The sequence below is a fragment of the Carcharhinus amblyrhynchos genome, chromosome 31 (assembly GCF_965287045.1).
Source record: "Carcharhinus amblyrhynchos chromosome 31, sCarAmb.v2.hapA, whole genome shotgun sequence".
Classification (NCBI taxonomy): Eukaryota; Metazoa; Chordata; class Chondrichthyes; order Carcharhiniformes; family Carcharhinidae; genus Carcharhinus; species Carcharhinus amblyrhynchos.
The window spans coordinates 13,945,941-13,973,462 of record NC_137354.1 but is presented as its reverse complement, the minus strand read 5'-3'; the positions used below and the strand labels follow the sequence as shown (position 1 = coordinate 13,973,462).

The following is a 27,522-nucleotide window of genomic DNA, read 5'->3' as shown; positions in this document are numbered from 1 at the left end:
TGAATAAACTGGGCTTGTACTCGTTAGAGTTTAGAAGAATGAGGGGAGATCTCATTGAGACGTATAAGATGAATGGGATGGATAGGACAGAGGTGGAGAGACTGTTCCCGCTCAAAAAAGACAGTAGGACTAGGGGGCACAGCCTCAAGATAAAAGGGGGGCGGTTTAGAACGGAGTTAAGGAGGAACTTCTTCACTCAAAGGGCCGTGAATCTCTGGAATTCTCTGCCCGTTGAAGTGGTGGAGGCTGCCTCGCTAAATATTTTTAAGACGTGGGTTGATGGGTTTTTGATAAGAGAGGGGATTAAGGGTTATGGGGAGAGGGCGGGAAAGTGGAACTGAGCAGCGACAGATCAGCCATGATCTTATTGAATGGCGGGGCAGGCTCGAAGGGCTGGATGGCCTACTCCTGCTCCTATTTCTTATGTTCTTATGTTCTCTTCACTCTCTCACTCAATCCTGCAGCGCAATATACCAAAACTTGTTTAAACATCACAAATGTTGCCAGATGACTAAAGTGTATTAAATGTTGCAGTTGTGAAAGGACATTGCGCATGCATTTTAATGTTTTAGATCAAGCAGGAATCTATGTATTTTGAAATAGCCCCTCAAATGACCTATCTCTTAATCTAATGTGCCAGGTCACTTTAGCCAAATTTGATTTCATATCCTCATAACTGCTGCTGCTAAAATTTAATATTTTAGCCTAAAACCCACTCTTCTCTCTCTTAAACTGAATGTAAAATTCAATCATAATCGCTGCTACCGTAGGTCACTTTCACTGAGGTCATTATTAATCCTGTGTTATTGTTTGCTGGTCAGTGCCAGAACATGCTGTTCTAAGGATCTATCTTGAAAACATTCTATGCATTTCTCATCCAGGCTACTTTTCATTCGAATCATCATAAAATCTACAGTGCAGAACAAGGTCATTTGGCCCATCAGGCCTGTAACAATCTCATGCAGGTCCCATCCTCGTAAGTCCACATATTTACCCTCTTAATCCCCCTGACACTATGGGGGAAATTTACCAAAGCCAATCAACCTAACCTGCACATCTTTGGACTGTGGGAGGAAACCCATGCAGAGACAGGAAGAATGTGCAAACTCCACACAGCCAATCAGAACTGAACCCGGATCCCTCTCACTGTGAGGCAGTAGTGCCAATCAGTGTCACTGTGCCACTGCTTTTGCTCATTTGATTTTTCTAGTCTGTATGTAGATTATAATTTGCGAGTTCTGCATCCCTCCTAAGTATACCCTTCAAAATTTGGGTCCCAATAAATATCATTCTGCAGCCATTTCTGTAATGGCTATCAGACAATGCTTATTTCTATTTATGATGTCAGTTCCTCTGTTTTATTTTGAATGCTATGTGTATTCAGATACAGAGCTTTTAGGTTTGACCTCTTATTAGTTTTGTAGCATTGACTTAGGCACTGGAAATGATGATGGCAAACTTAGCCCTGTCGACTATGCAAAGTCCTCCTTTTTGACATCCAGGGGCTTGTTTCAAAATTTGGAAAGCTTTCTCTCAAACTATTTGAGCAATAGTCTAACATTGATGGTAAGGTATGATTCATTGAGGATGACCAACCAGAGCAAATCTGAGTGCAGCAAAAAACTTGAGAGCGAACTTGGAGTTTATTAAGTGGGGCAGGGCAGGGGGAGAGGGGTATTTGTTTCCCTTCATTTCTTCTATCTCTCACCCTTTGGGATTGGTTCTTAATCTACTACATGGAAAGGAACTAATTGGTTGGTGAGAGTTAGGTAAGTGGGTAAGTTCCACTTCATCCTTAAAGTTTAAAACAGTATACAACTTGCTGTTAAAGTGAGGGATGGCTACAAAGAATGGAAAAAGACCTGGCAAATAGAGTAGAATGTGGGTAAATGTGAAATTGTGATTAATGGTATTATGCTTCAGTTTTGAAATTTCTGAGCTTTGATCCCTCTAAAAGTAGAGTCAACTTTTCCATGAGGTATATGAAAAACTACACTTTATTGGCCAAAAGTGCTAGTGCAGCTACAGCATTGGCATCTACCCAACAATGTGGAATATTGACCATGTTTGCCCCATCCAGAAAAAGCAGGACAAATCCAACCTGTATGCTCACCGTCCCATCATGGGTTGACTTATCCAAATTCCTACCCTGTTAGCATCATATAATCCTACGTGCAGAAGGAAACCATTTGATGCATCAAATTCTGCACCAACAACAATCCCACCCAAGGCCTATTCCCATAACTCCATGTATTTACCCTGCTAATCCTGCCTGACACTAAGAGGCAATTTAGAATAGCCAATCTACCTAACCTGTACATATTCTTTGGACTGTAGGAGGAAACTGGAGCACCTAGAGGAAACCCATGCAGACAAGGGGAGAATGTGTAAACTCCATACAGACAGTGACCCAAGTCAGGAATCGAACCCGGATCGCTGATGACGTGAGGCAGCAGTGCCAACCACTGTACCATCATGTCACCTGGTGAAGACCTTAATGTTTGTGCTTCCTCCTCTTTCCCCATTTCTCTGCCTTGCTGAAAAACTGTTACATCTTTAGGACTCCCAGTTCTAATGAATGACCATCGACCTGAAACATTAACTCTGTTTCTCTCTCCACAGGTGCTGCCAGACCCACCGTGTATTTCCAGCTATTCCTGATTTTATTTCACATTTCCAGCTCCTGGATTAGTAACCTCTTGTCTCAAAGATCTGGAACATTGGGCAAACAACCCAAAGTGTTGTGAAACAGCTGTCTTCAATTATGAAGGAGGGGCTGCGACCTCTTGACACAACTCACAGCCTGGTTATTTGTGATGTGGCTCATTAGGCCATTAGCAACCATTCTATGGGGCAACAATTCAGGGAGGATGTCTGAACATGAGGCCTTCCATTGGTGAATCACTGCTTTTGGTGTCTGGCTGGCAAGATGCCAAGTATGTCTGGGCTGAAAACAAAAGGAAGAAGTGTGTTTGCAACAATAATCTGTATGGAATATCCAAATCTTCTACCATATCCCGGGAGTTGGACTGAATATACTCCAGGTTCAAAGGAAAGGTTCGCGTCCTGACCTCATGTCTGATCTTTTGATTTTTTTTGATTTATTATTGTCACTGGGATACAGTGAAAAGTATTGTTTCTTGCATGCTCGACAGACAAAATATATTGTTCATAGAGTACATAGGAGAGAAAGGAAGGAGAGGGTGCAGGATGTAATGTTGCATTTACGATAGGGTGCAGAGAAAGAGCAGCTTAATAAATGGTAGGTCCATTCAAAAGTCTGATGGCAGCAGGGAAGAAGCTGTTCTTGAGCTGATTGGTACATGTTTTGTTCGGGTTTTGTATCTTTTTCCTGAGTGATGGACTGGGCTACGTTCACAACCCGTGCAGCCGGTGATCAAGAAGGCGAATGGAATGTTGGCCTTTATAGAAAAGGGGATAAAATATTAAAGTAGGGAGGTCTTGCTGCAACTGTGCAGGGGCGTGGGAACCCGGGGAGGGGGGGGGGGGGGGCGGGAACTCTTTGCAATAAACTGCAAAGAGTTGTGAATATAGCCCAGTCCATCACTCAAACTTGCCTCTCATCCATTGGCTTCATCTACATTTCTTGTTGCTTTGGAAAAGTAGCCAGCATAATCCAGGATCTCATCCCAGATATACCCTTTTGCGCCTTTTCCCATCAGGAAAAAGATACAAAACTCGAACAAAACATGTACCAATCGGCTCGAGAACAGCTTCTTCCCTGCTGCCATCAGACAAAGCATTGACAAAGCAGATTGTATGGGAACAGGCAGAAGAGGGAAGGGAGGAATTGGTGATGGACGTGAGCAAGTGTGAGTGATAGAATGCCAGTGGGAGACAGTGGACAAATAGCAAGTGAACTGAGAATGCCAGAATCAAAAGAAGGGAGTGGTAGTAACTATGATGAGGTAAGTGAAAGAAAAACCTGTATTGCTTCAGTTTAGAGGGATACTGTTCACGTTCCAAAGGCTTGAGGGTGTAAAACGAGTCTTAGTGTTACTAGTATGAATATAGGTTAAACTATGTAATGACTGAAATATTAGTGGAGTTGTAGTCTTTAATCTGTTATTTGGAGTGGCTCATGCTGCCAATTGGTGATTTAAACCTTTGTCTTCAAATTAATTACTTCTTGATTTTGATTGAGTGCAGGATAAGTGAGCTGCAGGCATGTTTCCACGCTGTGTAGATTAACTGTGCTCCTGGACTGGGTGTGGTAAAGTGACTGATGGTCCCACAATCATAGCTGCCTGTCGAGATGATGTACAGGGAGTGAGCAGAACCAGATTCACTTCAAAATTGGGACAGGATTGTAATTCTTGTCTGGGGAGTGAGGTGAATTGGAGGTGATTATTCTTGTGAAATAATTTCTGAGATCAGCCAAACCTTCAGAAGGATTGCAAACTGCATTTGAAGAGTTCTCCCCATCAATTTTGTACAATCGTTGAACCAATTTAGTCCAAATTATCAACTTCAAGCCAGGGAATATTAGAGACTCCCTGTTTCACAGAACAGCAATGTTTTAATTTGTCAAATCGTGGTCCCAGCTTCTTATCTAGCTGCAGGATTGAGGGCTAAATTATTACAGATATGGCTACACTGTGGGGAAGTTCTACCCTGAGGGAGAAAATTGGGTGATAATGTGCAACAGACCAATCGGAATTTGCATACAAGATTGATCTGTTGTTTCATGGATTTCTGATCTTAGACGAAATGTTTTCTCCCCTCATTTTCCAGAATGAAAGCAAAAGTGGGCTTCCTTAAATGACTCAGCTGATTCAATAAGTGCATCACTGAGCCTTGCAGACAAGAGATTCCCAGTTTGATCCCTGTCATATGTTAGATATTCAGTATTTCTCGTAACCAGGTTCTGAGTCTTGTATGGTTTAATATTGTGTTTACTGATAACATGTACATATATACCGGGTACAGCCTAAGCTATGATATAACTCTATGATTGATTCTGCACAGGTCTTTGTCCTGTCGACAACTGCCTCTAGTCCCAGGTCATAGAATCGTAGAATCTCGACAGTGCAAAAGTTGGTCATTTGGCCCATTGAACCTGTACGACCACAATCCCACCCAGGCCCTATCCCTGTAACCCCATGTAATGTATTTCCTTACATCACACTGTGGATGGTATTGTTTCCTAGTCCCATATTAACCTTGCTATATCAGATACACCTATACTACAATCGCCAGTTTTTGATGAATTCACCTTTGTTTCATTGTACTCTGCAGAGAAATCATCTCAGTTCCCACTCTTGCAGAAACCTGGCGGACAATGTACTGGCAACCAGGACTGAGGGGGAGGATTGCTTAGCAAGGGATAGAGTCAACTGTTTGGTGACCAGAACAGAGAGAGATTTCCATTTGTAATCTAATCTGTGAAGAAAGAGTCCACCAATATTCACTGTTGACTTTGACATGTGGAAAAACAGCTTAGTTGTCTTGGGCATGTAGCTGGCACGTGGCTAACAATCTAGTGCCCAGAATTTCTCCACATTTGGAGCTCATCATAGAAAGCCCAAGCAATCACCTTGGAGATTTCAGATTGTGTGAGGGAAAGCAGAATTGAGAGCCTGCAATTCAGTTTGGTGTACACATTGCAACCTGCCACCTTCTAAGATTACATATTAGCAGCCAGGAGAACAGTTCTTTGGAGAACGGCTTGGGGACATGCAAAGCTATTGCTGTAGTGTGATACCCACCCATCAGCTTGAGGTCATCAGCTACTGAACAAAACACAGATTATTGCCCAACTTTCCACACCTGACGAAGGAACAACGTTTCCGAAAGCTTGTGGGTTTACTATCAAATAAACTGGTTGGACTTTAACCTGGTGTTGTGAGACTTCTTACTGTATTGCCCATCTTGACAGCAGAATTTTAAATTCTAAACTGCAGTCTTATCTGGCAAAGCTTTAGTTTAAGGGTGGCATGGTGGCTCAGTGGTAAGCACTGCTGCCTCACAGCTCCAGGGACCTGGGTTCGATTCCTGGCTAGGGTCACTGTCTACGTGGAGTTTGCGCATCCTCCCTGCCTCTGTGGGTTTCCCTGGAGTGCTCTGGTTTCCTCCCATAGTTCCAAAGACAAGCTGGTTAGGTGCATTTTGGCCGTGCTAAACTCTCCCCCAGTGAACCCGAATAGGCGCCAGAGTGTGGTGACTAGGGGATTTTCACAGTAACTTCATTGTAAGCCGACTTGTGACACTAATAAATAAGCTGAAAGATGCTAAAAATTGAAGCGGGTATTATTTTGTAAATGATAAATAAGAATGCTGGATATATTGGTGAATGATCTGTGTGTATAGTGTATCATGGGGTTTTACTAGAAGCTCCCTCCCATTCCCGGCTTTCAGTGGTGGGTTTTATAAGTTGCCTGACAAGATTCATCCCTTCCCACATTCACTTTCATTCACTGTTACTTCCTGATAGGTCTAACCCAAAACCAAATAGTGCAACGTCATGTTTGCTAACAGATTCCTTCCGGAAAAACTCTTGGTGCATCCAGTTGGCAAACTGCGAGACGTTAAGTGAAGGTACATGAGTAATATGATTGGTTTTTCGTGCCAAGTGTGGGCTTTTCGTCTCTGCTTTGAAACTTTTGTAGAACAGTGTGTTTATTAAGGATTGACTTTATTTATTTTTCTTTCCAGGGCGCTGCCGGTCTGTGTGTACAGAACACGAGGATCAACCACAACTCCTGGGGTATTTTTTTTTGTTTAAAATGTCAAGACATCAGCTAAACAAGCAGGGAGTAAAGGCATTGCTCAATTGAGTTTAAAGTTTGCAATGGGAGGCGAGCACAGACAAAGGCGATGTATTTGTAAGTGAGCTAGGAAGTTCAGCGTCACCTAACAGTATGTTTATTCAAGCTTTAATCCTCCCTTCTCAAAAGAAATATGTTGATCCACAATCTGGATACACAACGTGTGACCATTTCACTGTGTAACTGAGGGGGGAGGATCGCTTAGGGAGAACAGAGTGAGCTGTTTCGATAGCCATAGTTACAATTTTGTCAGATTCTCCTTAACTGCTACAGTTTATAATTTCCAGGGCACTTTGCTTAGTTGTTTTAATGTTATTTTCTCTTTAGTTACAGCAATTTAGACAGTTGGACCCTCCTTTACTGCTAATAGATAGCCCAAACGCGCTTTAGATCTGTGACCCTTCAACACTCCTCCATCGGGCCAGGATCTTGCAGAGTTGTTGTGATAGTGTCAGTTGTTTGGTGCATTCATTCCCGCGTTGTAATGAGTCTGATCTTAGGGGTTCTTTGTCACACACAGTACCAGCTGGGTTGAATGTTCCTGTGGTTGGGGAAGTGTGATAAAAAAGTCAGAGAGGCTGTTTTGAAAATTAATCCAGATGGTTCAGCTGGACGTGTGCTTTAGTGCTAAACACGAGTAAGTCCATCGTTTCTTTAAACAGATTTGTAACAGAACACAATAAAGCTGGAATTGCCTTTGCTATGCTTTTGCTCATCTCACCCTGCTCTTGGTGATGGCTCACAACAGGGCTGGCCAGCCTTTTCACAAGAGGTTTAGGTTTTTTAGGAACGCCACTTGGCCATTCAGCCCCTCAAGCTGGTTCTACCATTCTGTTAGATCATAGTTGATCTGCACTGCAACCTGCCTTTAATTCATATTCCACAACACCCTTCCCTTAGAATATAAGAAATGTCAATTTCCGTCTTGAAGGCTCCGGTTATTCCCCAGTGTTCCCCAGAGTTTTGAGGGAGGGAGTTCCAGATTTCCACCATCCTTTGTGTGAAAAAGTGCTTCCTGATTAAGTCCTGAACAGTCTCGCTCTAATTTTAAAATTTTTTTCTGAATTCCCTATCAGAGAAAATAGCTTCTCGACCCTATCAAACCATTCTGTTTTAAAATCTCCACAGTTATAGATTTTCGTCCTATAGAATCCAATCAATTGCTGACTGTCCCATTCAACCTACGGAGACTGAGTTCCTGTGGTTCCATGTGGGACATTAGGTAGCAGGACCATACCACTGGCTTTTGATTTGATTTATTATTGTCACATGTATTGGTTTACAGTGAAAAGTGTTGTTTCTTGCATGCTAGACAGACAGAGCATTCTGTTCACAGAGAAGGAAAGGAGAGTGTGCAGAATGTAGTGTTACAGTCATAGCTAGGGTGTAGAGAAAGATCAACTTAATGCAAGGTAGGTCTGGTCAAAAGTCTGACGGCAGCAGGGAAGAAGCTGTTCTTGAGTTGGTCGATTCGTGAAAGATGGAAGGTGGAAGAGAGAATGTCTGAGGTGCGTGGCTGTTTTGCCGAGGCAGCAGGAAGTGTAGGCAGAGTCAATGGATGGAGGATGGTTTAAGTAATGGATTGGGCTACATTCACGACCTTCTGTAGTTTCTTTCGGTCTTGGGCAGAGCAGGAACCATATCAAGCTGTGATACAACCAGAAAGAATGCTTTCTATGGTGCATCTCTAAAAGTTGGTGAGAGTCGTAGCTGACATGCCAAATTTCCTCAGTCTTCTGAGAAAGTAGAGGCATTGGTGGGCTTTCTTAACTATTGTGTCTATAACTATAGTATAGTTCTTGTCTATCGCAACCTCTCTCACTCCAATAGGGTAGTGTCCTGCCCTTGGACATCCTTCTTCAATCTACTGGGCTGATCTTCTTTGCCTGGCCCCATCTTCTTCTTCTGCCTGGTGGTGCTCTCTCTACTGCCACTCTGGCAGGACCTATATGCGGGAGTGGAGGGTGTGTCTTACCAGCCTCTGTTGTCTCTTTGTTGCCTTTTACTGATCCTATGGCATTGCTGTCTCTCCATGTGATGCCCAGGATCTTACATTGGCAGCGCTGGTTGAAGACATCCTGTTTAGAACACACCTTTGCTGTTCTTATCCGTGTCTCAGTTGCGTAGATTATGTTTGGCAGTGCCATGGAGCTATCGAATTGCAGCTTCATGTATTGATGGTTGTCTACACCATGTGGAGTCGCAGGCAGATTGATGCTGATTCTTGCGTGGCCATCAATCACTTCACCAACCTCCCAGGAGATGTTGCCTCCTGGATAGGGGAAATGGTTGATGTCCTTGGTCGATGGTAGTGGGCCTGGTTGCCGTCTAGTCATCATTGTCATAGTCTTCCTGCAGCTGATGCACAAACCAGCCTTGATGTGACTATTTTCAAGACTGGTTGACAGGTCTTGGATTGTGAGTGATTCTTTAGCCAGTGGGGCAATGTTGTCTGTGACAATTAGGTCTGGTAAGAAGTCTTACAACACCAGGTTAAAGTCCAACAGGTTTATTTGATAGCATAAGCCACTAGCTTTCAGAGGGCTGCCCCTTCATCAGGTGAATGGGAGTTCTGTTCACAAACAGAACATATAAAGACACAAACTCAATTTGCAAAATAATGGTTAGAATGTGAGTCTTTACAGGTAATCAAATCTTAAAGGTACAGACAATGTGAGTGATGTCAATGTCACTCACATTTTTTGTATCTTTAAGACTTGATTACCTATAAAGAATAAGACATTCTAACCATTATTTTGTAAATTGAGTTTATATCTTTATATGTCCTGTTTGTGAACAGAACTCCCATTCACCTGATGAAGGGGCAGCGCTCTGAAAGCTTGTGGCTTGTGCTACCAAATAAATCTGTTGGACTTTAACCTTGAGTTGTGAGATTTCTTACTGTGCTTACACCATTCCAAAGTCGGAATCGCCACATCACAATTAGGTCTGTTAGTTGGTCTCATTTAAGTTTATTCTCATATAAAGAATAAACCGTTTCCAAAAGGTTCTTTAAACTGCTTTCATCAGAGCAGTTACATGCTGTATATAGGAGTTAATACGGTCAAAGCCACTGAATTAAATATTTGATTTGCAATTGGAGGCGATTGTTTAACTGGCAAAGTCACTTGTAAGGTACACAGCCCTCCTTTGTTTTTTATATAGCTTGATGTATTTGTTTTTTTTTCCTCCTGTGACCTTCTGCAATTGCATTCCTGGCATTTATTTACCTTTCACTTATCGAACACTCTTTATCCTTCGTGCTCCACTGCTACTCTCTCTCTCTGATTTTTTCCTTCTCCATCAGTGCTCCCACTCCAGCCAAACCTCTGATCCATTGATGGTGATGCTCTGTAACTGTGTCCTGGAATGCTGGAGAGAATTCTGGGATAACCCTTCAATTTCCCTGGTGTTCTCTGAAACATTCAGGGTGGCAGGGATTGGCATTGTGCCATGACCCATTCTGGGCAGTGGAAGAGTTTACAGAAAGAACACACCACCTATGTTCCTGAAGAGGTTGAAGGGAAATGTGGCCATTCCTTCCAGTGTCAGATTGTCAGGCTCCCTCTCAAGGGGTATACAGTTACCTGTAAACTTCTCATGTGATCTGCTTCATCAATCTTGCTCCTCAAACACTAAACCTTGCTGAATATTGACAACAGACGCTCCCCCGCAGCCCCTCCCAGCTTGTACCACTGACAGTCCTCCCACCCTTTCCCACAGTCCCTCCCATCCTACCGCCATTCCTCAGCCTCTCCCACCCTCCTGCCCTCCGCGTCATTCCAAAGGCTAACATCTCTCTGAATGAAGAAATTCCTCCTTACCTCTACCTGAAGAGGGAGACCGTTGTACATTCATGGCCCTGCCTTGGTCACATTGCAATCATGGATAAGATTCTTTAATCTTATTCATGCTCACCTAACTGCCACTGAGAATGGAGAATTTGACATCCCAACCAAAACTCCAATCTCAGTTACAGATGAGGATAGAGGTTTTTGGTGTACATCTCTGTAATGACTAATGGGTGACACAGTGGTGAGCACTGCTGCCTCACAGCGTCAGGGACCCAACCTTGGAGGCTGGGGGATGCAGGCAGGAAAGTAGAGTTAAGGCCATAAACCGATCAGACGTGATCTTATTGAACGATGGAGCAGGCTTGGAGGGTCTAATAGCCTATTCCTGTCTATATTTCATGTGCTTTTATGATTCTTGGTACCCACCTCCTTGTCTTTACGTATTGTCCGTGATTAGCAAACCTTAGAACATTGCAGCAAAATGTGAAAGCAGAAAAATACTTTGTACAAGTTATCTGCTGCAGCTGCCAAGTCACCCGGATGTCTTGGACACTTCTTGCCTCAGGCTTCACGCAAAAGCAGCTCAGAGAGTGGGGGTGGCACCAAGCACTCTTCCTGCACTTCAATCAAATTCCATAGCATAGGTTTAAGCTGTAAAAATGTGACCTTTTGAAATTACTTCTACCGTGGACAAATTCAAACAATGAGGAGTCTACCCTACTACAGCCCAGTGGCAACCATTTGCTTCAACAATCCATGCTGGTGTTTATTTTCCACTCGAGATCCTCCCATTCCCTCATCAGTACAACCCTCTATTCCCTATTCCTTCACATACTTTTCTAACCTCACCTTCAATGTATTTATTGTCATCTCTTCAACTACTTCCTATGGCAGCAAGTTCCACATTCTTATCGCTCTCTGTATAAGGAGGTTTCTCCTGAATGCCCTATCGAATTTCTTGATGGCTATCTTGTTTTGATGACCTCTATTTATACAAATGGGAAACACACTCCATCAAAAGCTTTCTTCATTTTAAAGACCTCAGTTAGGTCATTCTTCAACCTTCTCTTTTCAAGAGAGGAGACCCAGCTTATTCATCCTTTCCTGATGGATATAGAGTCACAATTATGCTTCACTTTAATCATTTTTGCACCCTTTCTAGTGCTTCTATATTCTTTCCATATAACATAGTGTTATATTATTATTATAGTTCTTTAGAGATAATATAATTAGATATAATAATATATAATTACTAATATAGTAACGACTTTGGGCAGCTTAGTGGAGAACGTGCCCCTGTCTACATTAATGGGAACAAAGTAGAAATGGTCAAGAACTTTTAGGTTTTTAGGAATCCAGAATCACCAACAACCTGTCCTGGTCCCCCCATGTCATCACTATAGTTAAGAAAGCCCACCAACACCTCTACTTTTTCAGAAGACTAAGGAAATTTGGCATGTCAGCTACGACTGTCACCAACTTTTACAGATGCACCATAGAAAGCATTCTTTCTGGTTGTATCACAGCTTAGTATGGCTCCTGCTTTGCCCAAGACTACAAAGAACTCCAAAATGTAAATGTAGCCCAATCCATCACACAAACCAGCCTCTCATCCATTGACTGTGTCTACACTTCCAGCAGCCTTGCCAAAGCAACCAGCATACTTAAGGACCCCACGTACTCCAGACATTCTCTCTTCCACCTTCCGTCGGGAAAAAAATACAAAAGTCTGAGGTCACATATCAACTGGCTCATGAACCGCTTCTTCCTTGCTGCCATCAGACTTTTGAATGGACCAACCTCGCACTAAGTTGATCTTTCTCTACATCCTAGCTATGACTATAACACTACGTTCTGCACTCTCTAGTTTCCTTCTGTATGAACGGTATGCTTTGTCTGTATAGTATGCAAGAAACAATACCTTTCACTGTGTACTAATACATGTGACAATAATAAATCAAATCAAAATATAGTAATACATGTGGTACAGTGGGTGTGGTCCAATCAAAGTTTTGATACAAGTTTGATATAGCTTCTCTGCTTTTCAATTCTATCCTGCGAAGACAGTGCTTCTCAAAATGGAGACAACTGGTGTTCTGTGAGGGTCTTCCAGATGGTCTCAGCGCTGGCCCTTAATATAACTCACTGATAGGCTGAGACCAAATGAGAACAGGCCCGTATGCTATTCCCCACTATTCAAGCACCTGGTACCATTCCCAACAACACGCAGCAATGAAACCTGACCTTTGACGCTTGTATAGCTGAAAACAAAGGAGTTGGCTGAACGTGGAGTCCAATTTGAGACTGAAGCTCTCTGGCTTGGAAACAGACATCACCTTATTGATGTTTCATCAAAATCAATGCCATTCTTTCCCTTAATTCTGATGAGTTTTATATGGTGGCATTTGAAAACAGGCGGATAGGACCTACAGGTGGTCTGCAGGGTTTTTTGCCTCAACTAAGTGGTTCCTGTGAGAAACTTAAAGAACTAATGCTTTAGAAATAAACTTAAGTTCTAGGCTTGTTTCTTTTTGGGTTTATTAATTTCCATTGTTACTTTCAATTGGTGCATTTGATTTGTGTATTTGTGCTCCCAGATCCCTTTGTTTCTCTCACCCATTTAGATTCTTTCTTTTAAGTAATGTGCACCCTCCTACTTTTGGTGTTTGTCATTAGCCAAGGAAAGATCTGAATGAGAAATTCGTTGGATAACACTAAAATTGGCAAACTGCTCTTCAGCCCTGAACAGAAGATATTCATGAAGATCCACATTAGGCTTTCGGCTTACTCAGTGGTCACATAAGTTCTTCTACCAATGTCAGGCTTTATACCACGTACAGTGTGGCTTGGCCAGTCACTGCGGTCTAATTTCTGAATTACATCCGCACTTCATGCAATGTGTTTCTGTTGATATCCTTTCCTGTAGAGCATTTCAAAAGGGAATTTCTTGCTTGACCAACCGCTTTTGATTTCTGAAGAGGTAACAGGGAATAGACGTGTGTTTTGTGGTAGATCTATTTTTCTAGATTTTCCAAAAGCTTCATTTTGTTACCATTCTGGGCTTAAAACAATGTGGCTTCATATTCTCTTTCACATTAAACTCTACTTGGATATCTTTAACTACCAGATTTTGGACTGGATAAGGACCTGTTCCTTACCACAAGTATGTCCATGGATTTTTAATTGAGTGATGATCTTAATATTGATCTACTTTAACTTCAGCGTACAAAACCAATATCAGATGCCAATGCTGCACTTTTGCCATAACTACTATTGCAGTCATTTGTTTTTCTGATTCCACATTTTAGTTGAAACATATTCTGCAGGGCAATTTTTGGATGCAATTCCTCAAAGTAACTTGGCGACAAAATAATTATTGCAGCCTCAGAACCCAATTCAAGTTTGTGTTTGATTTTCCAACTTTACAGGGGCCCCAATCTCCTGTCGCCCATTTCCTGTTACAGAATATGCAGGAAAATGCCTTTCTTCTTTGTCCATCTCACTTTGTGACATGGATTCTGCCTCAGGCTCCTCCTCAGAAGCAACATAATGAACACTGGACTTTTCAGTCTTCTGTTCATTCCTCACAGTGCTATGGACTTTTTCTTCCTGCCTCCAGTCTTTCATCACCCACTGACATTGGGTAACAGTTAGTTAAGTGACCTAATTGTGTGTAGTTATAACATGTAATCCTCTTAGTAAAACATTGGCCTGGATGATAATTCCCAGCACACCTTCACCATGGTTAAGTGTCTGTCCAGTCTGAATTGTTTCAGCTCTGTGGCCTGTATCTTACAAACGTCTGGAATCAATCTCCATTCCCTGATTTTGGAGAGTTGGAGCACTCCTGTATCTGGCTTCTAACAACACTTTATTCTTTACTGCTGTTTTCTTCAAAGTAGTCTCTTGCATCACTGAGAAACCATCAAGATGTTTCAGAAAATTTCCTCAGTGCTCCTACAAACTGAGAAATATTATCATCTTCAGACTGGCTTTGTGGGCGGCACAGTGTGGTTAGCACTGCTGTCTCAATCACAAGGCACTTGGGTTCGATTCCTGGCTTGGGTCGCTGGCTGCGTGGTGTTTGCACATTCTCCCCGTGTCTGCGTGGGTTTCCTCCTGGTGCTCCTCCCATAGTCTGAAAGACGTGCTGGTTAAGTAAATTGGTCATGCTAGATTCTCCCTCAATGTACCTGAACATGAGCGTTGTGACTACGGGATTTTCAGTGTGACTTCACTGCAATGTAGGTCTACTCGTAACACTAATAAATAAACTTAAAAATTTAAACATGAGCTGTTTTGCAATAACAGGTGACTTCAGGCTCAGGTGCTGATTGATTTTGTGGACAGACTCTCACTTGTTACCTCTTTGTGGACTGGGCAGGTAAAATCCGATTCTTATTCAGGCTGCAGGTTGATCGATAGTAATCAAAAATTCTCTCTGAGGCACCTGTTACAAGTTCAGTTGCCTTAAAATGAACTCGAAGTCTCTCTACTTTTTCATTCCAGTTTGACCCCATTCAATACTCCCCATTTGTTCCAATTAACGTGATCATGGTGAACCAATTTCCACTGACAACTTAACCAATGTAACAAGGATGTCCAGTATTCAATCCTTTTAATGATGTGCTCACCTTTATCCTGGTCCGACTAAAACTCCGAATTAGTGGTATTAATCAAGTGCTATTATTTCCCGGTTTTCTAGAATAGCCCTGTCAGAGAATAAGAAGTGCATTACAGAAGATAACTTTGGAGTTTAATTTCACTGATGGATTTATTCCCATCAGAGTCTGCTGAATGTTGAGTTATCAGTGTTTGTTTATCAGTATTTATCGCCATAGTGTACCTCTCCTAAGCACACGAGTTAATTGGTCAAAGCTAGTATCAACAGTATCGAGTGGAATTTTGGACTGAGACTGGAATGTAACGCAGTGTCCCAGAGAGAGGGTCACAGCAGTTCAATTTTAACCAGAAAGAGTGAAGGGAAACTTCATGCAGGCATTTCAAACATGAAGTGATTTCACTTTGCAGCAAAGTTTAAGTATTTTTTAATCCCTTCAGCATTTTGCCTGAGGCAGAAAAATAGTGTCCAAAAGTATTTTGATAAGTGATTTGGTTGGATCAGTGACATTTGGTTCCTGGATCCTGATTGGTGATGGCATTGACTTGACACCTCAGCGAATGAGAATAATAAATTAAGCAGAAAAGTTGAGCACTTCATTAAGTTCATTATTTAAAATATGCTGTGTCATCATAGAACCCCTACAGTGCAGAAAGAGGCCATTCGGCCCATTGAGTTTGCACCAACAACAATCCTACCCAGACCCTATCCTCGCAACCCAAATGTTTACCCTGCTAATCCCTCTAACCTGAGTCTCCCAGGACACGAAGGGGCAATTTAGCATGGCTTAACCCGCACATCTTTGGACATCATATAGGAAAGAATTTTAACATTACAAATAGATGGTAACAGCGCCACAATTACCAGTGTATCATGTACTTTTGTATCTCACCTTTTCTAATCTCAGAACAATTTACAAAGATTTAAAATTAAAGAGTATAAATTGCAAAGAGTAAATTTACAACTTACTCCTGACCAGACTTTTGAAAGTACACCTACTTGAGAACAAAATCTGTGCATTTTTACTGGACAATATCTGATGCCAGTCACAAGGTCATTATGTAAAACCTCCAACAAAAGAAGAGTTTGTCACTTGTCAATGCATAAAATAGGATTTCTGAGTGATTTTATGGGGAAGGAAATGCAGGAAATGTGTGTGGGAAGCAGCTTTTTGGCAAATGTCAGATGTTGGGTCTTCTGTTTACCAGCAATTGTAAAATTCACGAGCACAGTGCTGCAAATGGGTATTTTCCTGATACAGCCTAATTATCCACTGCCATTCATTTAAAAGAACATGTTTATCCAATAGCAGAGAATGGGAGGATTAACATAGTTTCAGCACAAATAGGAAAGAAAATGTACTTACCAAAGATATTTTCTTCAGTATCAGTCTTAACTGAGCCTTTTCAATCCCCATATTATCATCTACCCAGGCTAGTTCACTATTGGTTATTTATATCACAGAATTATTACTGAGCAAAAGGAGGTGATTTTGCCCATCGTGTCTGTGCTGGCTCTCCTAACAAACATCTTGACTTAGTGCTATTCTCCTACCTTTATCCCATGCCCCTGCACATTGTTTCTATTCAAGGGGATTGTTTCTATTCTAATAAGGAGGAAATAGCATTGTGGTATTGTCAGTGGACCAGTAATCCAGAGGCCCAAAATAATTCTCTGGGAGTCTGGGTTTGAATCCCACCACAGCAAATGGTGAAATTTCAATTCAATAAAAATCTGGAATGAAAAGTCTAATCGTCGAATCCCTATGGTGCAGAAAGAGGCCATTCGGCCCATCAAGTCTTCACCGACTCTCCAAAAGAGCATCCCAACCAGGCCCTCCCCCCCACTTGATCCCTGCAACACTGCACATTTGCATGGCTCACCCACCAACCTACACATCTTTGGACACTAAAGGGCAATTTAACATGGCCAATCCCCCTTACCTGCACATTTTTGGACTGTGAGGGAACCAGTATATCTGGAGGAAACCTATACAGACATTGGAAGAACATGCAAACTCCACAGTCAACTAAGGCCAGAATTGACCCTGTGTCCCTGGTGCTTGAAGCTGCTGTGCTAGCTCCATGCCACCTGTAATGATGACTATGAAGCGATTTTAGTGTAAACCCACCTGGTTCACTAATGTCCATTAGAGAAGGAAACCTGCTATCCTTACCTGGGCTATATATGACAGACCCACAGCAATGTGTTTGGCTCTAAAATTGCCCAGCAAACCACATAATTCAAGGTAGCTGGGGATGGATAATAAATGCTGGTCGAACCAGCGATGCCCACATTCCCTGAATTAATAAAAAAATGTAATCATGTAATGCCCTCTTGAATGCCTTGATTGAATCTGCCACTTACAGGCAATGCATTCCATACCCCAACCACTCGCTATATGAAAAAGTTAATTCTCACATGGTGGTGTTAAAGGAGAATCTAAAAGCTTCTGAATGACAGCATGATGGCCAGACGGGATCAAATGGTATTATAAAAGCTTCTGACTTGTTCCCTCAACATTTCCATGCTATTTAACGTCCACCATTGATTATTTTCCTTAGTGCCATATGTGTGAACTTAAAGGCTGGAATTTTACTGGCACGCCTGCCTGAGACTCGTAAGATTGCGCCCGAGGCCACAGGAGAATGCTGTTCTGTGAGCCTCGCCCTCCCTGATTTCGGGGAGGGCGAGGCTTACAGAACAGCCAAAATGTCTTAATTCTTGTAGTTATGCGAATGTCACAAAATTTGTTTTTTTTTCAGAACTGGTGTGGGCTGCGAATCTTTTCTTCTTTAGCACATCACCGGTAACATTTAATATATTTTAACATCTTCTTCAAAGTTAATGCACTGACTATGAAATGCTTTGGAATGTCTGATGAAAGATATTACTTAAATACAGTTTTATTTTCTTTGGCTCGTTCATTTTTTAAACTTATTCATTAGTGCCCATTCTTATTTGCCCTTGAGAAGCTGGTAGTGAAGGCTGAGGGTCTCACTAGGCTATTTTGGAGGACAGGCTCAAGTGGAGACATTGTTCTCAGTCTGAAGTAACACAGAGACCAGCCTGGACAAAGACAACATATATCCCTCTCCACAGGACATTGGCAAACCAGATAGGTTTTTACAACAACCCAGTAGTTTCACAGTCACTATTACCGAAACACACTTTCTTATTCCAGATTAATTTAAATAACAACTTAAATTCCCCAACTGCATGATGGCAATGCTACGCTAACATATCCTTAACTTTATGACTATTTCTTAGCTCCTTCTCTGTTCAAATGTCCTTTAGGGAAGGAAATCTGCCATCCTTACCTGATCTGCCCACATGTGACTCCAGACACTTAACTGCTCTCTGAAATGGCAAACTACTCAATCGTATCAAACTGCTACTGAAAATTTGATGAATGAAACATCAAATGAAACAGGATGGACTTTCTGGTATTGACTCAGGCAGTGACAATGGCAAACTCAGCCCTATTGACCCTGCAAAATCCTTCTGACCAACATCTGGGGGCTTGTACCAAAACTGGGGCAGTTGTTTCACAGACTAGTCAAACTGCAGCCTGATGTAGTCTTACTCACGGAATCATATCTTACAGATAGAGTACCAGACACCACCATCACCATCCCTGGGTATGTCATGTACCACCAGCAGGACAGACGCAGCAGAGATAGCGGCAGAGTGGCGTACAGTTTGGGGGGGAGTTGCCCTGGGAGTTCTCAACATTGACTCTGGATCTCATGAAGCTACATGGCATCAGGTCCAACAGTAGAGAATCTAATCACCATCCCTCAACACTCAATGGCAATTGCTGAATCTCCCACTAGGGATTGTGATTGACCAGGAACTGAACTGGACTAGCCATATAAATACTGTGGTTACAAGAGCAGGTCAGGCATTAAGAATCCTGCAGCAAGAAACCGCAAAGCCTGTCCATCTATAAGGCATGAGTCAGGAATGTGATCGAATACCTGCATAGATAAGTGTGGCTCGATAAATTCAGGACAAAGCAGCCCATTTGACTGACATCCTATCCACAAACATTCACTCCCTCCATCACTGGTATACAGTGACAACAGTGTGTACCAGCTACAAGATGCACTGTAGCAACTCGCCAAGCTTAGGCAGCATCTTTCAAACTAACAATACCACGATCTAGAAGGGCAAAGGAAGCTGACACATGGAGCACCACCACCTGCAAGTTCCATCCAAGCCACTCACCATCTGAACTTGGAAATATATTGCTCTCACTGGGTCAAAACCTTGAAACGCTCTCCCTAACAGCATGGTGAGTGTGCCGACATATGGACTGCAGCATTTCAAGAAGGCAGTTCACCACCATCTTCTCAAGGGCAGCTAGGGAGGGGCAATAAATGCTGGCCTAGACAACAACACCCACATCCCATGAATGAATAAAAGAAAAATTAATTGCCTTTCCCCTGCCTGATTTTCAGTATGGCTAATCTCCTCCTCTTGGGTTGGAAAACTGTCCACCATTTGGAAAGTTTTAAAAAGCAACAAAATAGAGATTTTCTAATGACTAGAACCTAGATAATCCTCAAAGTTTTTATAAGCATTCTACTTATTGATATGTGAATAATATATATCTTATTAAGAAAAGATTGTTTCTACTGTGTTATCTTTTACAATGTAGAATCACTTCAAAATCTTCTACCAAGTTAATTACTGGGCCAGTGAGCCTTACATCAGTGGGAGGGGAATTATCCGAGAACATTCTTCGAGACAGGATTTATTCCCACTTGGAAATAAGTGGATGTATTAGTGAGAGACAACATGGTTTTCTGAAAGGGAGATTATGTCTCACGAACTTGATCGAGTTTTTCGAGGAAACAACGAAAATGATTGATGAGGGTAAGGCAGTGGATGTTATCTACATGGATTTCGGTCAGGCCTTTGACAACGTCCTTCATGGCAGACTGGTGCAGAAGGTGAAGTCGCGTGGAACCAGAGGTGAGCTAGCAAGGTGGATACAAAACTGGCTCAGTCAAAGAAGACAGAGGGTAGCAGTAGAAGGCTGTGTTACTGAATGTGACAAGTGGTGTTCCTTAGGGATCGGTGCTGGGACCTTTGCTGTTTGTAATATATATAAATGATTTGGAGGAAAATGTAACTAGATGGAATTTAATCCAGACAAATGAGAGGTAATTTTGGAAGGTCTAATACTGATAGGAAATATATAGTAAATGGCAGAACCCTTAAGAGTATTGATAAGCAAAGGGATTCGGGTGTACAGGTACACAGGTCACTGAAAGTGGCAATGCAGGTGGAGAAGGTAGTCAAGAAGACACACAGCGTGCTTGCCTTCATCAGCCGGGGGATTGAGTTTAAAATTGGCAAGTCATGTTGCAGCTTTATAAAACCTTAGTTAGGCCGCACTTGGAATATAGTGTTCAATTCTGGTCACCACACTACCAGAAGGATGTGGAGGCTTTGGAGAGTTTTCAGAAAAGATTTACCAGGAATGTTGCCTGGAAGAGGGGGCATTAGCTATGAGGAGAGGTTGGAGAAACTTGGTTTGTTCTCACTGGAACGATGGAGGTTGAGGGGAGACTTGATAGAAGTCCACAAGATTATGAGAGGCATGGACAGAGTGGGTAGCCAGAAGCTTTTTTCCAGGGTGGAAGACCCAATTACTAGGGGGCATAGGTTTCAGGTGCGAGGGGTAAGGTTTAAAGGAGATGTATGAGGCAGATTTTTTACAGAGGGTGGTGGGTGCCTGGAACTCATTGCCTGGGAGGTAGTGGAAGTGGATATGGTAGTGACTTTTAAGGGGTGTTTTGACAAGTACATAAATAGAATGGGAATAGAGGGATGTGGTCCCCGGGAGAGTAGGGGGTTTTAGTTAAGTCGGGCAGCATGGTCAGTGTAGGGTTGGAGGGCCAAGGCGCCTGTTCCTTGCTGTAATTTTTTTTGTTCTTTGCTCTTTGTAAGGTTTGAATAAGAAAATTTGTAGAGTTACAAACAGATGAAAAACATAAAACCAAAGATCCCTATATTAGATTGTATAAGAAATGAGGAGAAGGTGCTCCTTTCTGAAATAATGTTCTTGTTGTAATGGAAATGATTGCATTCTATGGCAGAAGAGAACGGGGTGGATACAGGGTCTGTATATCTGGTTCTCCCACACACCATCCCACCACACACTCCAAATGGAGGGTTGAATTTCACCAGGGTGCTCCCAGTCTGGTTACTGTTCCACTTGGAGAAGCAATGAGTAAATTCCAAATGTCAACTGACCTATGAAAGCAGGGATCTATTTTTGGTGCTGCACAACACATTCTTGTTGGGGCAATGGTTGGTATCATGCCAGGCTTTTCTCTATGACCTGCAGCCAGTGTTGGAACGTCCCATTCACCTGCACTGAAAAACAGGCAGGCAAGCATATTCCAGCATAGAACTTAGACATAGAACAGTACAGCTCAGTCCAGGCCCTTCAGCCCTCGGTGTGCCGAGCTTTGTCCGAAACCAAGATCAAACTACCGCACTCCTTACGTTCTGGTGTGCTCCATGTGCCTATCCAATAACTGCTTGAAAGTTCCTAAAGTGTCTGACTCCACTATTACTATCAGGCAGTTCATTCCACACCCCAACCACTCTCTGGGTAAAGAACCTACCTTGGACATCCCTCCTATATCTCCCGCCTTATAGTTATGCCCCCTAATATCAGCTACATCCACCCGAGGAAATAGACTCTGAAGGTCCACTCTATCTATCCCCCTCATCATCTTATAAACCTCTATTAAGTCGCCTCTCATCCTCTTCTGCTGTGAAGCCCTGGCTCTCCCAACCTTTCCTCGTAAGACCTACCCTCCAAACCAGGCAGCATCCTGGTAAATCTCCTCTGCATCTCTCCAAGCTTCCACATCCTTTTTATAGTGAGGTGACCAGAACTGCACGTAATACTCCAAATGCAACCTCACTAAGGTTCTTACAGTTGCAGCATAACCCCATGGCTCTTAAATTCAAATCCCCGTTAATAAACGCGAACACACTATAGGCCTCTTGACAGCTCTATCTACTTGAATGGCAACCTTCAAAGATCTGTGGACATGAACCCCAAGATCTCTCTGTTCCTCCACATTCCTCAGAACCCTGTCATTGACCCTGTAATCCACACTCAAATTTGTCTGACCGAAATGAATCACCTTGTACTTATCAGGGTTAATCTCCAACTGCCACTTTTCAGCCCAGCTCTGCAGCCTATCAATGTCTCTTTGCAACCTACAACATCCCTCCACCTCATCCACTACTCCACCAATCTTGGTGTCATCAGCAAATTTACTGATTCACCCTTCAGCCCCCTCCTCCAAGTCATTGATAAAAATCACAAATAGCAGAGGACCCAGCATTGATCCCTGTGGTACACCGCTGGTAATTGGTCTCCAGTCTGAAAAGTTTCCATCCACCATGACCCTCTGTCTTCTATGAGATAGTAAGCAGTCTCACAACACCAGATTAAAGTCCAATCAGTTTATTTGATAGTCAAATAAACTGGTTGGACATTAACCTGGCATTGTGAGACTTTCAAAGTTGTGCACTTTGGAAGGACAAACCAAAGTAGAACGTAAGGGGTAAATGGTAGGACTCTGAAGAGTGCTGTTGAACAGAGGGATCTCGGAATACAGGTACAGAATTCCCTAAAAGTGTCACAGGCGGATAGGGTTGTAAAGAGTGCTTTTGGTACATTGGCCTTTATAAATCGGAGTATCGAGTATAAAAGTTGGAGTGTTATGCTAAGGTTGTATAAGGAATTGGTGGGGCTGAATTTAGAGTATTGTGTACAGTTTTGGTCACCTAGTTACAGGAAGGATGTAAATAAGGTTAAAAGAGTGCAGAGAAGGTTCACAAGGATGTTGCTGGGACTTGAGAAGCTGAGTTACAGAGAGACATTAAATAGGTTAGGACTTTATTCCCTGGAGCGTAGAAGAATGAGGGGAAATTTGAAAGAGGTGTATGAGATTTTGATGGGTATAGATAAAGTGAATGCAAGCAGGCTTTTTCCACTGAGGCTAGGGGAGAAAAAAGCAACAGAGGGCATGGGTTAAGGGAGAAAGGAGAGAAGTTTAAAGGGAATATTAGGGGCGGATTCTTCACGCAGAGAGTGGTGGGAGTGTGGAATGAGCTGCCGGATAAAGTGGTGAATGCGGGGTCACTTTTAACATTTAAGAAAAACTTGGACGGGTTCATGGATAAGAGGGGTGCGGAGGGATATGGTCCAAGTGCAGGTCAGTGGGACTAGGCAAAAAATGGTTCGGCACAGACAAGAAGGGCCAAAAGGCCTGTTTCTGAGCTGTAGAATGCGTCAAATGTATCAAACAGACTGACACAGAAGGTGGCATGGTGGCACAGTGGTTGGCACTGCTGCCTCACAGTGCCAGGGACCCAGGTTTGATTCCTGGCTTGGGTCACTGTCTGTATGGAGTCTGTACGTTCTCCCTGTGTCTGCTCCGGTTTCCTCCCACAGTCCGAAGATGTGCAGGTTAGGTGAATTGGCCGTGCTAAATTCTCCCTCAGTGTACCTGAAGAGGTGCCGGAGTGTGGTGACTAGGGGATTTTCAAAGTAACTTCATTGAAGTGTGAAAGTAAGCCTACTTGTGATACTAATAAATAAAGAAAACTTAAAAGAAAAATAGGAAAGGCGTGGGAAAAAAGTCCTTAAATTTTGCCGAGGGAAAGAAACACTTTTCTTGCTCAGGTCCAGATTGATTTTAACTTACGTGCTGAGAACTGTTTTGTGTTGCTGGCCTCAACTACACTTACAATTTGGAAACTCCATTACAAATAGCATCAGATATCATCAGATCCCCGACTGGGAATTTTTTATTTGCTCACGTGGGTATTGTTGGCTGGGCCAGCATTTATTGCCCATCCCCAACTGCCCACCATTTCAGAGAACATTTAAGAGTCAACCACGTTGCTGTGGGTCTGGAGTCACATGTCGGTCAGACCGGGTAAGAATAGCAGATCTCTTTCTCTAAAGGACATTGGTGAACCCAGATGGGTTTTTATGACAATCAACAATGCTTTCCCAATGAGCCAAGTCCTGAGCTTCTATGCAACACCTGCTGATGTCAAGCTTCTCACCCATGACCCCACTCTCTCCTGCCCTTAGACCCGAGAATTGCCCTGTTAGTAGTCCAGATACCCATATCAGCAAAGAGCTGTAATGAAGAAGGTGAGATTCTTCTGTAACTGCCTTCCCATGTACACCTTGCCAGAAACCTCAAGCAGTCCTAATGTGCCAAAGGGCCCTCTTTTGTGGTCCAGACAATGACACCCTTTCCTTGGATCTCCTGTTTATTATTGCTAACAGACTCTAATAGCTCCTTCCAATTGTCCTAGACCCCAGGATACCCCCCCACTGCTGTGGTCACAGGAACATATGCTCCGAGGCCTAGGAATTATCTTCATGCAGATACCCCAAAACCTCCATTGTTATAGATCTGGTTCTATATATTAGCAGATGTTAATAACAGTCTTACTTCCTTGTAGTCTAATCAAAGGAAGACAGAGTGTTAACCAGCTTCTTTACCTGTGACTTATGTGAACTGTTGTATTTCACTGCCACCTTGTTATGGGTCTCATCAAAAGTAGCATGACCTATGACTGTAATAAAATGACATGCATTAAAGCCTCTGAGAAAATCTTTAAGAGGCTATTATAATGTACCAGTCCAGTGAGCTTAATTATCTTTCAATAATTCTTACGTCTGTGTAAGTCTAAAAATGGAATTAAATCACACAACCGTTCTGTGTATTTTACTGGTACTGTATGTACTTAGTCATCCATGTATTATTTTTGAACCCAGAGCTTGTTAGCTAAATCCATTCCATTAGGAATGCATCGATAATTCAAAATGCATGCAGCATATTTGTTTCGTGTCGACAGCAAACCACATTGTGCGAACATGCTTTCACCTGTTATTGGAATACAGGTGAAACTTGGGTTTTTTGGGGCCATGAGAACATTTAGCAAAACTTGTGTGAAACAGGAAGAGGCAACTCCTTGGTGAAGTATCGCCAAAACCTTACAAAACGAGAACATTAACATTGTTTGATTTTCTTTAATGTGATGTGGGCAAGGCCAGCAGTTGCCATCATTACCCTTCAACCGAGTGGCTTGCTCCTCCATTTCTGAAGGCAGCTAAGAATCAACGGGTGGAATTTAAGGTAATACTTCCAGTCCATGAACCATGATTTTGTGTAATAACCTCGTGTGCGACATCTTATTTGAAAAGCCAAATATATTACATCCACTGGTTCCCCATTATCTAGCCTGCTAGTTACAACCTCAAAAACCACTATCAGATTTGCCAGAACACTATTTGTATTTCATAAATAAAAACGAAAAGCTGTGGAAATACTCAGCAGAACTGGCAGCAACTGAGTTGATGTTTGCATTGAATGTGACTTCTTCAGAACAGCTGTGAAAGGCACTATATAAATGCAAATCTTGACTGTGCAGGAGGTAAATTTGATGCTGTAAATGGTGAGAGGTTTCTCAGGATAGTGGTTAAACATATATGGGTAAAAAGCTGATAACCCTTTTGCGTGTTGGGATTGTTTTACTCTGAAATGTGCATACGTGCAGCTTGTACCTAACACTTAATAAGTCAGTGTCCATGTTGATTTTTCAGCAACTTGCGATGGATAATTTGCAGGCTGTTAATCCAGAACTGACCACCGGAGGGAGCTTCTTTACCCGGTTTCTGAATTTGAAGTCAGTTCCAACAGCTTGCCTCTACATTGCGATGATCGTTCTCTCCACCTACTGGCAGAAATATACAAAACCTCTGGAGATGCAGAAGGTGAGAATGTTTTTTCCTCACAATGTGGCTGCTGCATAAGCTGGATAAAGTTCACTTGTGTCCACTGGCCATAGGAGTGGACAGCAAGTTATTGCAAATTAGTTTGGTTGATATGTGATATCATATTGTGTTGTCTGGCATTCATAATGAAATAAAGGCATTGTGACAGCTGGGAATGTGGCATTTAAATAACAAACAATTCTTTCACCGTCACAGGGAAGTCTGAACATATTTATTACCCTCTTCTTGAACTCAGTTTAAAAACTGAACTTTGTTTCTGATCCATAAATTCCCACTTTGTTTTTGATGAGATTTGTTTACAACCATTCCATGATATTAGAACACGGGAGCATTGACTTGAAATGTTAACTCTGTTTTAACTTTGTCTGACCGGCTGAGTATTTCCAGTATTTGCTGTTTTTAACATCAGACAGTTTTTCTTCCAGTGAGTTGCTGTGCCGTGTTAGCAAAGTTCTGTTTGCCTCAGTCACTACTATTGACAAAAACTATTGACAGTGGTTAGCCTCACAGCTCCAGGGACCTGGGTTCAATTCCCGCCTTGGGTCACTGTCTGTGTGGAGTTTGCACATTCTCCTCGTGTCTGCGTGGGTTTCCCCTGGGTGCTCTGGTTTCCTCCCATGGTCGAAAGATGCACGCATTAGGTGCATTGGCCATGTTAAATTGCCCCCTTAGTGTCCTGGGATGAGTAGGTTACAGGGATTAGTGGGCTAAGTATGTGGGATTGCAAGTATGCAATATCTGGATGGGATTGTTATCGGTGTGGACTCGGGCCGAATAGCCTCCTCCTGCACTGTTCTACGCTTTGATTTAACCACAATATCTAATACACTGGTGTTTCCAACAAGTATTTCCAGCAGCACTAATTATCAAAGAAGTACTAACTAATTTTTAATTTCATTAGTTAGTTTATATTGCCAGTCCCATACGCTGCAGATGGTTTGGAAATCAAACTGGTTACCAAGTGTGCTGTTCCAATAAGATTTAACCAGGAATAAATATCAGGGTGAAGTAATTGGAGAACATCAAATAAGAATGTTTTTTGTTTTGTTTATATTTAGATAACGTCCAGCACTAAAACCAGCAGGTTGATGTACCCCTCTGGCTGGAGTTATGTTCCTGAATTCCACTGCTGTGGTGGAGGAGAAGGAATACGGCTGTGCAAAGGCACGATTAATAATCTAAGTTAATAGATGGGGCAGTCATCTCTGTTCTATCATTAAAAATTCAAAGGGAGCTGCCTGAGGCTTTTCCTAACATATTGGCCGCAGATCTTTCCTAATAATTCAGTTGGTAAATGCTCAGGGCGTTGTAGAATTGAGCCATGCAAATCGGAAAGAGCCCAGGATTGAACCTCCGCCTCTGCGTTAAAGTGAAGGTTCTGTCAGCCAGTGGAATAATAGGGCACCGGCCCTAACTATGTGGCTAAGGGACGAGAGGGTTACACTTACTTATTACTATCCA

The 27,522-nt window shown here is 42.4% G+C and overlaps 1 protein-coding gene across 4 annotated transcripts in view; it reads left to right on the top strand.

Annotated features, from left to right (window-relative positions):
- The first annotated feature begins 6,435 nt into the window (after positions 1-6,435).
- LOC145360546 (very long chain fatty acid elongase 5-like) overlaps positions 6,436-27,522 on the top strand; it is a 37,196-nt gene continuing 16,109 nt past the window's right edge. For 2 of the 4 annotated variants that reach the window (XR_013889737.1, XM_080215818.1), the window contains exons 1-5: positions 6,436-6,558; positions 6,676-6,727; positions 17,969-18,047; positions 25,316-25,402; positions 25,870-26,040. Coding sequence is in view for 3 of the 4 variants with exons in the window: in XM_080215818.1 (XP_080071944.1) it covers positions 25,879-26,040 (162 nt within the window). In the remaining variant the exon portion in view is untranslated. Of the gene's footprint in view, positions 6,559-6,675; positions 6,728-17,968; positions 18,048-25,310; positions 25,403-25,869; positions 26,041-27,522 lie in introns of those variants that run through there. The other 2 variants (XM_080215819.1, XM_080215820.1) reach the window with 2 other exon arrangements.